The 16,709-nt window shown below is 36.9% G+C and overlaps 1 protein-coding gene across 4 annotated transcripts in view; it reads right to left on the minus strand.

Annotated features, from left to right (window-relative positions):
* Window positions 1-621: 621 nt before the first annotated feature.
* LOC121868632 overlaps window positions 622-16,709 on the minus strand; it is a 92,472-nt gene continuing 76,384 nt past the window's right edge. The window contains exons 7-12 of one of the 4 annotated variants that reach the window (XM_042369465.1): window positions 13,259-13,372; window positions 12,140-12,294; window positions 10,096-10,322; window positions 9,338-9,876; window positions 2,802-5,983; window positions 622-2,727 (exon numbers count right to left, since the gene is read on the minus strand). In XM_042369465.1, the coding sequence (XP_042225399.1) occupies window positions 5,555-5,983; window positions 9,338-9,876; window positions 10,096-10,322; window positions 12,140-12,294; window positions 13,259-13,372 (1,464 nt within the window). In that variant the 3' untranslated portion in view covers window positions 622-2,727; window positions 2,802-5,554. Of the gene's footprint in view, window positions 2,728-2,801; window positions 5,984-9,337; window positions 9,877-10,095; window positions 10,323-12,139; window positions 12,295-13,258; window positions 13,373-16,709 lie in introns of those variants that run through there. The other 3 variants (XM_042369466.1, XM_042369470.1, XM_042369467.1) reach the window with 3 other exon arrangements.

The following is a 16,709-nucleotide window of genomic DNA, read 5'->3' on the forward strand; positions in this document are numbered from 1 at the left end:
GGATGATGTATGAGAAGGTGTAAGGAATTGGATGGTGCAGGAAGTTGGTGGTAAACAGGCATATGCTTTGATGAAGATGTATTATATGGATGAGCATCATAATCTGATATACTGAAACATCAAAGATCTTTTTAATAATCTTCTTTGATGGTGAAAGATATTGCTGCATCAAAAATATAAAAAGAGAAAATGATAACTCTTGGTTCTGGATTCTTTGTACCTGCTGTGTTTTACATAATTCTTTACATTACAGGTAAAACACTATACTTTTTACTATTTTGACTACCAAGATAATAAGCTCTGTTGTAGGGTGAAAGTGCATGGAACACAATACTGTACTTTTCAGCATGACCCCAACTATCCACTAGCAAAGTATCAATCACATCTCACATACACCTACTGTACATGCAAATCACAGTACTATCAAGCATTCATATAAAAAATTAAGAAACAATGATTTTTGTAGTGGATAACTTTCACCAAAACAAAATTGTCAGAGTTTAAGCAAATACTGTAGTTCCTCTCATAGCCTAAAAAAAAAATAATAATAATAAAAAAAAATAAATACTGTAAATAAATAATAATTTCACTTGCCATTAGGATATATTAAAGTTTGTAAAATTTAAGCATTTTTCCATTTATTAGAGTAAAATAGCCACACACAGAAAGCATGAGATGCATGCTTCTATAACTTGTATCACCAGTACTGGCTAACTTCATACCATACCAAAATGCACCCATGTTGACCAATGATCATATTAGTTTAATAATACAATGCTATTCAGTAAAGAAAGACTTTCAACATCAAAAGCCACAGAAGCAGAGTTTTTGTTGAAAATTTTGTAAAACATCTTATAGTAATTTCATACATTACAGATACATTATTACTCAGAATATGAAGCTTCCACATAAAGTGCATGGAAGTATTGTAGTGCAGACATTCTCAACAATTCAAAAATGCATTTTAATAATCTAAATACATGTATTTTAGTTCTGTATATCTTAGAGTTTCTATTATTTCATTAACATCATTAGGTACAGTAGCAAAATTACTATTATAAAAACTCCTAAGAGCTCCGTAGTTTCGGCTACCATGGATAGTTGGGGTTTTGCTGCATGTTGAGTTATCTGTCATGTCTAAAAGAAATAATTTGCACACAAAAATAGACTGTCTAGGAAGGTCTATCTATCTATCTATCTATCTTTCTATCTATCTATATCCATACTGCTATCTCACTCTTATTTATAATTAAAATTCTAGTCTCATTCCTCTTCTCCTTGTATCTATGCAATTCTAGAGGCATCCCCTAAGTGTTAAGCACTACAAAGTGACTTTACAATTCCCCTGTGAATCTTTTAATAAACTGACACACACATTTATAGTTAACACTTTATGTCTGTCATAACCATTACAACATGTGGTGGCAAGAATCTATATATGACTGCTGCTGGTGTCAATACCGTAATATGTCTGACTCCTTAAACATAACATGAGACTACTGCTATCATTCATTTATTCCTCATCTCTTGGCAGCACCTTAACAATCATATATTGTACTGTACTTTAATTCAGTAGTTCTTAACCTTTGTGGCCCCATGATTAACAAAGAATGTTTTTTTTTTCATGCATTCCAGTTTCATTGCTGTTAATGCCTTTCCTTATTGGATAAATAAACAAACTAACACAACACTTTACAACCCCCATGGAAAACTGAAGCACCCACAGGTTAAGAACCACTGCTCTAAATGAACCAAACACCTTGGAGAAATCCATCCTCAAAATTTTACACCCTTTAGTTCTCTGATTTAAAATGTAGTAATGAAGGCCATGCACTGTAGTTGATTGTAGATGAATGAACATTCTGAGTATTTACAGCCAATCATTTTCAAATCTAAAAATACAGTGTACAGTTCATAAGTACACATCAAGTTTATGTTCCATACTAAATGAAAAACAATTATAACTGAAAATTAAAGCATGCAATTCAAAGATATAAAAGGTCAAAATCTATTAATATTTAAAAATAAAAAGTAAAACTACAGGATATGAACATTTCTATTGATAATAATAATTACTGGTATGTAAGATACAAATGACAAGAACAAAGCTAATACAGTAACTAAGAGTCTAAGAACGGTATTACCCTGAATAATCACGAGTGACAGTAAATTCTCAATGGTGATTAACCTTATCGCTGCTGGATGACAGCTGAGATCCCACACTCTACTGAGAGTGCTAATTCTAGTGTATGTGAAGCATTCTTTATTCCCTATATGTGTTTGATGTTTTGGCGAGTTCTTTTTTCACATTCTGTATGTAGGATGTTGCGTGTATGTAACAGAGTTAAAAAAATTGAAGAAAATTAAGCATATCTACCTAAAGTTACGAGTTGAAAAATAACCATAAAATAACATAAAGCTCACTGGATAAGGGAACGGTTAGTTAGAAAATGCATGACGAATATTTCAATATCCGGAGGGGAATGGTTGGAAGTATCCCAGCTTGGCCTAGCAGTGAGAGAGTTAATAATGAAGAGAGACAAGTCTCACATAATGCAATAGCAAGATAACTCAGGAAAAGTAATATAAAAAGTAATCCTGTTATTAATTTTACATGAAATGGGCAATCTACACATACTATGCTTAAATTTTGTGCACTTTTATTTTTAGATCTGAAGATGAATTCCAATAAACAATACCTCACTAGTCAGGAATCAAACCCTGGACCTCTGCATGTGAACAGGGATTGCTACCATTGCAATCCCTGTTCACATGCAGAGGTCCAGGGTTCGATTCCCGACTCGTGAGATATTGTTTGGAAATGGAAGTCATGGTGCGATATGGACTAATGAGATATGTGGTAATAAGTTCAATTTCTTTCTGTAGTGGTGTTGGCCTCCCTCATTGTACACTCAGCAATAAGAGTACCCAGTCAGGTGTGCTTGCCAATGGTGGAATTACCCATTAACTAGAGAATGTTAAAAATCAGATCAACACCTGGAAAGTCACCTCACACAATAGAAGGAATATACTTGTATGCATGGAGAAAAAAATAATTGCATGTATACAGTATGAGTGTGTGTCTCCTTATACATAAAGTATTGTGTGTGTGTGTGTGTGTGTGTGTGTGTGTTGCTAATAACTACTGTAGATATAATCAGCAATTATCCTTTAATAATGAATTAATGCACTCATCATTTGAAAGTTTAAAATTTTAATTAGACTGAAAAATTAAAACCATAAGTAAAAGGACAGCAACTCTGCTGTCACTCTTATAAAGGGCACTTTTATTCTTTTAGCCAACATCCTGCTACATTCCCCAAATATGTAACTGTATATTTTCAGCCTTCTGGCTGCCAAGCTCTTTCAATAAACCGTTAATTATTATTATTATTATTAAGTCCTTGATGAAACCAGGTACAGTATACACCTAAAGTTAGAATAAGGTAAATCACACAGTATTTACCAGGAGAGTTATGTCTCTATACAACTGAACAATTCTAGTTTTAAAATTTTCATAAGCAGTAAATATCCATAAATAAATGTTTTGGAACTGTGTCTGAAACCTAACTCAGATTCAAGTACAGTATAATCTATGTCATTGTACAGCCAAACATTATTACAGTACTGTACTGAGATGCTGATCCCCATTTTTTATATTCAGCCAACTTTTGTATTTTATGAATCCACATGTTGTAAGGCCATTGAAGCCAAGTGACTTAGGACTGCAGTTTACCACCCTATGACAACTGGTACCCATCCATACAGGGTCTAACATGTGAGGCAGCATGTGGCTATTGTTACATTACTTGCCTGTAAGACTAAGACATTGCCTACACCAGGTCAGTATATACAGTAATTATATACGAGGTCTGATCGAAAAGTATCCGACCTTAAGCAGGTGAAAAAAAACCAAGCTTACTTACTGAGTTCAGACTATAATCCCCTTCAAAGTAGGCCCCTTGGGACTCAACACACTTAGCCCAGCGATCCTTCTATTGCTGGAAACATTTTGTAAAGTCAGTTTTTGGGATCGCCAACATGATCTTCGTCGCACTTTTCTTTATTTCATTTGTGTCCTCAAATCTCGAACCCTTCAGCGGCATCTTAATTTTAGAAAACAGCCAAAAGTCGCAGGTAGCCATGTCAGGAGAATAGGGAGCCTGCCGACCTGTGTGATCCTATGTTTGGCCAAAAAATCCTGGACAAGATGGGATGAGTGGGCTGGAGCATTGTCATGGTGGAGCTGCCAGTCCTCCGCCTTCCCCAACTCTCGTCTCTTGCGACGCACTGCATCCCGTAGGCGACGGAGAACTCCCCGGTAGTACTCTTTATTGATTGTTTGGCCTTCTGGAGCATACTCATAATAAACAACACCCTGATAGTCGAAAAAACTGTCATCATGAGCTTCACCATGCTCCGAACCGGCCGTGCCTTCTTTGGCCTTGGTGATGCCGGTGACTTCCATTGTGACGACTGAGCTTTTGTTTCTGGGTCGTATCCATACACCCAAGACTCATTACTGGGCTAAGTATGTTGAGTCCCAAGGGGCCTACTTTGAAAGGGATTAAAGTCTGAACTCAGAAAGTAAGCTTGTTTTTTTTTTCACCTGCTTAAGGTCGGATACTTTTCGATCAGACCTCATGTATGTATATATATGTATATATATGTATATATATATATATATATATATATATATATATATATATATATATATATATATATATATATATATATATATATATATATATATATATATATATATATATATATATATATATATATATATATATATATATATATATATATATATATATATATATATACAGCACTGTATATATAAAATGTGTTAATGATATATGAATATAGGATTTTGTACTTAAGAAATTTCAGTAGAAGAATTTTCCATTCATACTATTTACTTACATTTACAGTCATTGAGAAAACAATACAAACTATATTTGCTATGACCTCAGATTGAGCTGGAGTAGGCAAGAGAGAATTTTTACTATTTGCATGGAGAGGTAAAAGTTTTTTTACACTTCATATAGGTTACCATGATATAACTGTATTTTTGTATTATTTTTTTTTTTGCTATTATTCTGAAGGTCTTATTGAAATTTGATGTGATGCCAAAATTGACAGTAAAGAATTTCACACACTTTTAAGTCCCAAGCCTCATGAACACTGATAATTTTTTCTTTTGTAAGAAATATGCCCCCGCCAAGGTGAAAATTTTAACTTAAAGGATGAACGCATGTATGGATGAACGAACGCATAGACGGACGGACACACACATGGAAAATGCAAACATTTATAGCCCCCCTCCTAGCCGATGGTGGCGGGGGCACAAAAACATATTGACAGCAAATCTCAATATGGGAATATATCAATACTACTAAAGACATCCAAAAATAGCCAGTGGCAGTGGCACAGGGTTTCCATTGTTGATAAAAAGTAATGTTTTGATTTCAGTGACTCAAGGGTTCATAAAGGAAGTTGTGAACACTGATGTTCCCTCATCATTACTTACTGTAATATCAACAAGTAAACTTTAAAGGCTCTGGTCAAGTGCCATAAGCAGGTCTGCCCCCTGCAGCAGTGTGCAGTTGTTAGCAGGAGCATTCACCTCATAGTCCTGCTGTGTTAGATCCAGCAGATTAGGAATTGTGGTCTCTGGATCCACGAGCAGTAGTGGATCCTGTAATCTCCCTCGTCTCATTGAATTCTGCCTGGACTGCCCATTTGCGCTGGGAGCTAATTTGAATGCAAAACGACCAGTTTGCATAAGGGTACCTGGTCTTCCAGCTACTAATCTCAATTTGGGGTATGCTCTCAAAATACCATCAGTATGTAGACTCCCATTTCCAGTTAACAGCATAGTGGCCATTTTTTCTCTGGGTAGACGTAGTGACGCTGGAGCAAGACCACTACTGCCTGGTTGGGGCTCTCCAATGATGATATGGCCATCATCACTCACATTCTGCATTTTAAAGGAGAAAACAATTAATCAATAATATTTGTAGCATGAGTGTGTGTGTGTGTGTGTGTGTGTGTGTGTGTGTGTGTGTGTGTACTCTATTTGTTGAGAGCTTGTATTGATTGTGTGGAGAGAGATAGAGACAGAGAGAGACTGTATAATATATATTTTTTTTAGTATTACAATCTTGTACAGTACAGTACAGTATTTAGTATAGTGCTAGTTGGCTAAAATTAAGAACAAACAAATGCACACACTATTTACTGATAACACGTACTATATCTTGCATTTATTTCTATCACATGTAAAGTAATACAGTACTGTATATGCGTATCACAACTTTGTCAAAAATTCAGCAGCTGAACCCTGGGGTCATTACCAACCATGAATGTCATATGAACATGGATCTGATTCACACCGGTTCTGGAAGTCTAGTTACATATAAAACTATGAATGAGAGATGCATTTTTCCACTCAGCATCAGGTGCTATAACCTCTCCTTTTCCTTCAAAATGTTGCTTTTGCATTAGAAGTTTCATCGCATCAACTTACATTTGATGCAGTGAGTTTGCCATTAGGGTGTGAAATGACTCAAATGCAAGCTGGTGCATCAGTACTACCTACACTAGCAAAGAGTGTGTGCAGGATGTATGCATGTGTTGCCATAGTGGTACACCATCAATCAAATTAGCTGTGAACGTGCCACTTATATTCTGAAATGAGGAATATGCAGATATGCACTTTATGTTCAGAGTCTGTGATGGAAACATGAATGATGATGTTGAGGAATATCAGTTGATCTTTGTGTGTTTTGCAATGTTCACCAACAGTTGCAGGAAAGTGGATCCTTTCCCAATGCGGTGATAGTTGCTAAACATCTCATATGACTAAATGCAGACAATGAGGAACACTTCCCATAAATGGTACAACGCAATCGACTGAATTCCACACATGAGTTTGGTAAATGTTACACACCAAAGGACTGTATCCATATCACATCCAGTAAGGTCAACAAGTGACATGATTTACTCGCGACAGAGTAAACCATACCAGAAACTCTCCTGTATGGGCATGTGGCAATCCACAAGGAACAGTAGAAAGTAATTACCAGTGTCGGTTTTCTGTAGACTTGACTAATTACCTCAACCAGAAGTTCCTTGATCATTGGATTGGCCGTAGTGGTCAGCAGAGTTGGCCACCTGTTAGAATTCCACGTGTAGAGTTACATGAAGGACCTGGTATTTGCACACACAAGGCAGATACCAGAGATGAACTGCAGTACTGCATCAAATATCTGATGCTGCAAGACGAGTGAAGGACCCCGAGGTTCTTTGTAGAATTACACAATTCAACAGTTCATGGTCTAATGAACCAGGGTGTACGTGTGCAAACTTAAGGCAGCCATTTTGAACAATTATTAATTTTAACAGTATTATGCAACACTGTAACCATTATACAAACTGTACAAAGTTAGAAAATGTTCCAATGAACAACCTCATAATTTTCAAATCATATTCAATTCCTTATTTTAACATCTACCCCTAGTTTCTGGAAACTGCATTATTTCCTCCCTGGAATTTGCTTGCAGCCCGGGATAAAAAATTCAGAGGGAGTTTCTGGAATTTTCTTAGAATTTTTTAAAATGATGCATTATATTTCAACCTTAGAATTTGTTCCCAGACCAAAAAATTTTTTTGGGGGAAAGTCTCTGGAATTTTTATCAGAATTTTCCAGAAAATGCGCCTAATTTTTAACTCCGGGAAATAATTTTCAAATCTGGAAATTTCCGGAAAAAATTTAAATTCCGGCGAAGTGAGATTCCGGTTAATCGACATACAATGATCCCTCGGTTAACGAGCGCCTCGGTTAATGAGATTTCGGTTAACGAGTTACCTTCCTTAAGATTCTTAACTTCGGTTAACGAGCAATCCCTCGATTAACGAGTTTCTTACGAGCCGACCTGAACATGTTTTCACTTGCATTTGGCGGTCCACCAGCTGTAGTATTAGTCCGCCAATACAGTAATCGGTTCTAGGGCTTAAATTCCTTACCATTTTAGCAAATATCAAGAAGTTTATACTATTCAATAATTTTAAAAGTTTAATATTAAATTTTTTAGTCATTTCAACAATTATTGAACATAATTGAAGGTAATGAAACTAGTTTTATGCGTGCCATCCAGCCTCTCAACACACCATACAGGCGTGTCTTTGTGTCTTTTCAGTGGAGGTAACATCTTGCTTGAGACTTTCTTCAACTAAACGCTTATTTTCTGTGTTTGCAAGCAAATTATTGGTCATTTTGAAATTTATTTTTCATATTGACAATATATAATGCAGTGCAGTGTTGATTTAAAGAAAATAATCTTGAATTACACCAAGAGAACTAAAATTTAATGGGTGAAATGGCACCATGGGGTGACTTCTCTTCCACCCCAATGCCTTCTCTTCTCTCTTCTCCTCCACCCCCATTCTAATTCCCATCATCATCATCATCATCCAGGAGCCTTCTACATACACACCTCAAAGTAAGTGTACTTTTCTACTTTTTGTTGAATTTAGGCAATTTTTGGTGAGCTGGAACCAATTACCCAAAAACCCATTGAAACAATGGTTTCGGTTATCGAGCAACCTTCTAGAATGGATTGTGCTCGTTAACCAAGGGACCACTGTACTGTATTACTGTGTGTGTGTGTGTGTGTGTGTGTGTGCACTAAAATGTTTGAAGGGCATCTTAAAGAAGAGATAAAAACAACTAGTTAACTAACTTTATAAGTCATAAGAAAAATCAACAAAAGCTAAAATATATCTTATTTAAAACACCTACAATAAAATAGCAAATGATTAAAAAAGCTTAACATAAGATTAAAAAGCAAAATGCACACAAAAAATACAGGGACACTGCAAGCACCAAGTAATATTGTAATAATTACTGTATATTGAAAATTGTTGGTAACTCAGATTCAACAAGCATAACAACTACTCTTTACCAGTCAACACAAATATTTCATGAATTAAACAAACTGGTAACTGAAGAACATTTAGCATCATTCTCTTTAGGCAACACAACCACCTCGTTCATCAGTGTGGCATCATGCCTTTCTTTTAACTTTAAATAGTAACATGCTTTAGCCATGCTCAGTATATGTACTTCGATTTGATATTTTAATTCTGAGATACATGCATAAACGTATATGGCACTCTTAACTGATGCATAATACAACAGTAATTCTAAAGAAAACAAAATCCAAAACCTAAATTCTTACAGGGTGCTAAATGTTCTAAAAAATAAACAAATCAAACAACTTATGACAAACACTAGGTTTGAATTTGGAAGATTGTGCAGTGATCCCTGTACCTTTCCCCCCTTAGCCTCATCACTCAACTGATGTGGACCAGGGGATGAAGAGATGCTTCTAGAAGGCGTACCAGCAGGGCTTGCTGGTGCCGACACAGAGTATCCAGCAGTGTCGTCACGTCCACTCACCAGCAGATTACGAAGCACTGAATGGCTCTTGTTTGTGATGGAATTTTGTGAGGCTGAAATACCCCCACCTGGGCGTCCCCCTCGAACTGTGATTGGTTCTTTGCTGACTAATAACTGTTGCATGGTTGGGGCATTTGGTGTTGACAAGAATCGTATTCCCCCAGACTGTTGCTGCAACAGTCCGTCTTGATTCTGTTGTTGTGCTTTAAGTTGCTGCTGACATGTTGGTGAACACAGCTTTTTGTGGTTAAGAAGGGGAGATGAATTGGGCGAATGTACCCGTTTGATAGGCAGAGACACATGATGGGCATCAACAGTGAGTAATGGAGGTGGTGGGTCTACTGTCTCCTGCACCATCACAGGTGGAGGATCAACTAATAACGTACTGCCTGATGACCCATCCAATTCATCTGTCATAAAAAAACCGCACATGATTATTATAGTAACTAGGGTTTGTACATGAAATTCTTAAAGAGAAATAATTGCTTGTACTAATATTTGAAGTTTTTTAAATATACTGTATATCACAGCAATATTATATGCTATTCTTATGAGTTTGGGGGAAATTAATAATATAATGCAAAGTAACTGGATTTTGGGGAATTTGCATGTAACATATATAAACATACCTTTCCCTCCAGAATGTCCTGGAAGAACTTTATTTGGATCAACAAAATTCCCTCCACCATCAAGAAACTTGTTTTGCTGATACTGACTCCTTTGAGTACTTGTGGACCGCTCTATTGGCAACCTCCTTCCTACGCCAGTTCCAGTAATGGGAGGATCTGTGTCTCGCAACAGCTGGGCCAAGTTAGAATCCTCTTTATCGTTGATAATGTGAAAACACTTGAAATCCCTGAATGTACAAAATTAAGCATCAAAATCTGCGAGGAAATAATTTCTATAAAATAATAGAATTACCATACAAGTAAAAACATACAGTACCTGTTAAGGATAGAATGCGACCAATTTGAAAATGTTTGATATGTTGAACAGTTGCAAAACATTATTACAGACTTTATCAAGTGGTTTCTAGAGGTAGCACAACTAGAAGCTGTACTAACATTCGTGTGCTTTCCTTTTGATGAAGATACTGATATTAATGAAACTGTGTCAAAAATATCCAAATGAAAGGAAAGGTGCCATGTACTTGACATTAGTTTTGGGATGAACACTGATCAACTCTGTCAGATGACCTTCTGAATGACTGCCTGAGGCCAGCAATCAGCACCTACAATCCTGACTACACAAAGTTGGCTGACACAATGCAGTGCTAATCATCACATCAGTAAGGTAAGCATGGCAGTCTAAATTAATGCTTATTTTCTTATTAGAGAAGATGGGGTTAGGTTGGTGGATTGTGTTAGGTTGACTCTGGTAATAGCACCTCAACTCTCACCAGAATCTGGCCACCCCTGATCTACAAAGTACAACTTGGAAAAGCAGAAAAGGAAACTTATCCGGTAATTATCTTTATGCATAAAAATGTCTTCATATACTGTACTGTATTGTGTTTGTTTAGTGAAATATTGTAGGTTCCCTAAGAGTTATAAATATTTCCAATACTGTATTCTAAAAATACACTGCACATAACAAAAACTTAGAACCATCTTGATTTGCAAAGAAGAGAAAGGTGAAATTCCTATAAATTTTAAAATATCAGTATGAAAACTTTTCTTTTGGGAGGAATGGCCGTGAGAGTAACACAAAATTGCTTGAGAACACTGGATTACGAGTGCTCAACTATGACTGAGCATAGCAAGGATGCATAAATTTTATATAGCTATATTTAATTTATCCTATTATTTTATCTATTATACATTTATTATATATTATTGTTATATTACTTGTTTACCTATCAAATTTTGATATGTTTCAAATTTTTATAAAAAGAAATTCATAACATTATGGGGCAACTTAAGCTAAACCTGTCCTATTGGTAATAATGCTGGAGTTATGGAGTTCCTAAATCATAAGGGTCACATCCTCACTGAAAGACCTCCAATAACCTATAAAGTCATGTTCCTGTAGATTAAAATTAATTGCATTATCATTTAGAATTTTTCTGGTGTCCAGGTTCTGGCAATGCCAAAGCCTGCAGACAGTATACACACTACACAACAAGGTAGACCTTAGTGCCTACTGGGCTTCATTATTGAATACACCTTAGCAGTGGATTTGTTATCGCCACCCGCAATTGTGCGCGCCGGCCACATGTTAAGTGGAGAAACTGTTTACAACTCAGAATAGCTTACTAAGCAAGATGGATCTGGTAGCAGCTGTGTGACTGCCTGAAGGACAGTCTATCGCCTTCTACTGTAAAGGCAAAATCTTTATTCTCGTCAGCCAACATCTTCCTGCAGGACATTAGATTTGTTCTCATTGGTCTAACCCTAGACCCCAAAACGTGAGTGTAATTGTGAACTGTTGAATCCTCTGAGAACTCTAAATAACTTTAATAAGTGTAATTATGTACTGCATATTGATCGTATTATTCAAACTGTGTCCTGATGTACCAGCAGTTGTTATATGTGAATTGTATTCTACAGGTTTTGACCGAAATATATTCATCGCGTCAACAACAATGGTCTTATTGTCCTGCACAAACCAAAATCGCTATTACAGGATTAATTAACTATTACACAAAACAAGGAACTACTGTATCGAACTAACCGGCTGGATGATCCTTGGTGTTTGGTGGTTATGAGGGGCTCAGAGTCTGCCCCCCACAGGAGATCATCTGGGCTAAGCATTAATAACTCATCGTTGAGAGGAATGAATGGAGCTCTCATTTCAAACTCATCAGAGTCCATGTTTTGCTCTTCAAGCTAAAAAATGAAAACAAAGTAAATAACACTAAAGTGATCAAGATTCTTGGTGGTGGTAGTAGGAGGAGAGGATATAAAGAGGAACATTAAGTGTAAAATAATGAGGTGTTTTTAAGACTTTTATCTACTTGGTGCAATTTTCTTAAGGAATAGCTGTATGAAATAAATTTTCATTTCAAAAATGTTTGAAATCTAAAATACAATGTAACAAAAATTAATACTGTACTGTACACCTAAAGACCAGCTGAAATTTTTTTATTTCTTAAATAGTTATGCTTAAGATTTCATTGTACTGAACACAAAACAAAAACACAACAAACTTAAATCTTCCTATTTTAATGATTTTTTTGCATTACTTTGGGGGCCTGCAATATACAGGGCCTACCAGTGTGCTGCACCAATTGCACTTATATTAATTATGTCTCTGATTGTGTGTCAGATAATCCTAGCTTCAGCTCACCACATATCTTCCAGATTCATACAAGTGTTTGTAACATGCCAGAAAATCAACACAATTATGTTAGGCAATAACATCACATAATAAAATCTACAAACTGACACAGTGTGAAAACATTTGCCATTTTTACACTGACACAACATCCTGCCTATTCCCAAGAAAGTGGTGGTGGCTCCTTTGATATCGGATCAAGAAAGGAGGCTGAGAGTATGACAATGATGAAACCTCTGTTTTAAAAGTGACAATAATCATGGGAGATGATCTTTGTCATTGGGTCACAATCTAAACTTTAATATTGAACAACCTCCACCCCCACCCTACAAAAACTCCATTATTGAGAGAACAAAGTTTTCTCTTAAAAAGAGAGGCATTAAAGTAAATTTCAGCAGTCATAGTGTAAAGGAACTAGTCTTGCCAACACCTATGTCAAAAATTCTTTTTTTTTTTTTTGCAAAAATATGTTTTTGCATGACAAAAAATCAATATTAAAAAGAAATCTTTTCATACTTTGAGATCCAATTTGCCTATTGTGTCTGTTGATGAGCCTGTTGTATGGCTCTCATCCAGCTGAGTGAAGAGGCTCTCTGTTGTTGTTCTGGGACGGCTACTCCCAAATATAACCTGCAAAGATCATTTGAGGAAATTAGAAGATGAACTAATAAACAATAAAAGCAGGTAAGATAAGAATACTGAAAAAGATTGATTCAGGAAGAATCAAAAGGAGCAAGAGCTAGAAGAGTATCTACCAGGTACTGTAAATAGTAAAGGCCATTCTATGTTTAGTCATCAAGGTGATTTAACTCTACCTCTCATACTTGCTTCACATTTAGTACACAGGTTGTAGTCACTGTGATACAGGGATAAACAGTGTGGGAAACCTGAGGGCTTTTCACATTAATAAGTACAATACTTTATAACAAGGGTCAGTGGACCTTGGAACCATGAACTAAATTAATTGTTAAGTACAGTACAGTACTGGGACAATACTTATACACTGGGAGTTTCGACTCAATGATCATTAACATGTACACTACATAAAAGGTACCAGTGACCCTGGTCCATGCAAATGTGCAATGTAGTATATTTTCTGGTAAGATCATCATTGTTGATTATTTTTATGGCTTTTGTATACCAACATAATACATTTTCGAACTAACTCACACTGGTCGAAGTGCCATTGCTGGCTAGGAACTCACTGTCTGGACTTTTATTTAATTTTTTGCCAGTGTATTAGGTCTTACAATGTAACCTTCTTTATTAAAAGTTACTGTATTGTGATAATACCTGTACTTTATTTTACTAACAAAGACTGTGTGGCAGCAGTTAACACAATATGTTTGTCTAAAATCATAAGTACCACTTAGAAATTTGTTCAGTACTGTACTGTAATGTAATGTAATGTCAGAGCAAGAGCTGTGCTGCCCCAAGCAGAAGAGCAGTATGCCTGGATCAGATGTATTTGCTCCATATAATGTTATTTGTAGCCAAAGTCTACAAGATAAGACTGGAAAGTACACTGTACAGGTTTTTATGCTCAGCAACAAAATATTCTTAGCTTCATCATATAAAACCAGTTTCCCTTTGGAATCTGGCATGAAGGGTGAACACAATCTAATTTTCTTAACTTCTTTAACCCATTCATTACAGCATGCAAATAAATAAATTAGCCCCTAAAAATGAAGGGTTTTTATGAGTGGTTAATTTTTTCTTACCATTTGAAAGAGCATCTTCCCGAGTCCAAAAAACAACTAATAACACACATAGCAACAAGCACGTAGTAATTGGTGTCATTGCTGCCAGATGCATGATTGCCTAAACACCTTATATGCAACAAATAATAAATATTTCAATTGCTTTCATGACAAATTTTCTCTTGCTATATGAAGGAACATACTTCTCTGAACCCAATAAATAAATAAATATATATATATATATATATATATATATATATATATATATATATATATATATATATATATATATATATATATATATATATATATATATATATATATATATATATATATATATATATATTTTTATTATATTATATATACTATTTATATATATATATATATGTATATATATACCATTATATAAATATATTATATATATATATAATATGATATATATATATATATATATATATATATATATATATATAGTCAAGTGCATACGCGGTACCCTATTACCTACGCTATATATATAGTGCATTATCATTGACGTATAGTATCGGACTGTGATTGGCCATGCATCCCTACCTCCCTCCGCTGCTAGCTGTAATTGGTTTAAAGTAATATGACGTGTCCACCCGGGGGAGGGAGGGAGGGAGGAAAGACGACGCTTGACCTAGCCGCGGCAGTTTCATCCCTCCAGGCCACACCGTGTAATCATGCATCCATTGTTCTGTAAAATGGCTTCCGCCGGACCACCGCACCCCAGAGAGAAACCTTTCCTTACCTGGACCCAGCCGCCCTAAGCCAAAGAAGACACGACGTTCCTTAAGCTACGTAAGTACAAGATCATCCAAGAGTTGGAGAAAGGAACAAGACAGGTTGATTTGGCGCGCCAGCATGGTGTGAACGAATCTACGATCCGGACGATAAAGAAGGATGCAGCCAAGATAAAGGAGCACATGAACATCACAAAGTCTACAGGTGCTTCTATGATCAAGTATTTCCACAACCAGGTGCTTCTCAAGACAGAAAAATTACTTGTGAGGTACTTGGTGCGTCAGGCGCGACGGAACATGGCGGTGGACACGCGCTCTGTTAAGGAGTACGCACGTGAACTGTATGCTGCAGTGTCACGAAAGATGGGAATTACAGAGCCCAAACCCTTTAATGCTTCCTCTGGGTGGTTACAGAGGTTTAAGAAGAGGAACAAGATCACCAATATCAACATTGGTGGTGAAGAAGCTAGTGCTGACCGTGTTGCGGCTAGGGAATTTCCTCCGTTTTTACGTGAGATTATGGAGGAAGGACAGTACACCGACGACCAGGTGTTTAACATGGACGAATCTGGTCTTTTTTGGAAAAAGCTACCTTCCAAGACCTTCGTTGTGAAGAATGCCAGCAAGTGTCGGGGCCGGAAGTTGCAGAAGGAGCGCATCACCGTCCTGTTTACCACCAATGCCTCCGGTACCTGTAAGCTCAAGTTATCGGTGATCCACACAGCACGCAAGCCGCACGCCTACAAGAGCATGGACATGACCAAGCTAAATGTCCACTGGCTGACCGCACGTAAGGCGTGGATGTTCTCTACACTGTCCCTCTCCTGGTTTGATGACTGTTTCGTTCCCGATGTGAAGAAATTCTGTGAGCAACAGAATGTGCCATTCAAGATTTTGTTGCTACTGGACAACGCACCAGGACACTCGCCCTACTGTTAGATCGTCACCCCAACGTAAAAGTGGTCTTCCTTCCTCCCAACACTACGTCTATATTACAGCCCATGGACCAAGAGTTAATCTGTAATGTAAAAGCTGCATTCTCTACTAAAAAATTCAAGCTCCTGAACGACTACACCAACACCAGGGAAGAGTTGCGTAACCTGAGTGACACCACCACCGATAGCAAGAGCGAAGACGACGAGGATCAACAGTTGGCAGAGCAACAAGTACTTTTAAAACAATTCTGGAGAATATTCAACATCAAGAAAGCTGTGGACTTCTTGGTGGAGGCATGGGAGCAGCTGTCTGTAGCAACTGTTCGTCACGCATGGAGACATGTGTTGCAAGGCATTCCGGCCGTTAGGCAGAGTCAATCTGTGACTGGTGAGGTTCAGACTGTTGCAGTAGCAGTGGACCTTGCCAGAGAAGCTGCGCAGAGTGTTACAGCTGCAGGCTTCTCCGAGACCACCAACGACGACATCCTGGAGGTGATAAGGGATCCTGATGTGACTACCGACGAGATGGTAGATGATGATGACGTCAGTGAAGAGGCAGGTGGTACGTCAT

The sequence above is a fragment of the Homarus americanus genome, unplaced genomic scaffold (genome assembly GCF_018991925.1).
Source record: "Homarus americanus isolate GMGI-L3 unplaced genomic scaffold, GMGI_Hamer_2.0 scaffold59495, whole genome shotgun sequence".
Lineage (NCBI taxonomy): Eukaryota > Metazoa > Arthropoda > Malacostraca > Decapoda > Nephropidae > Homarus > Homarus americanus.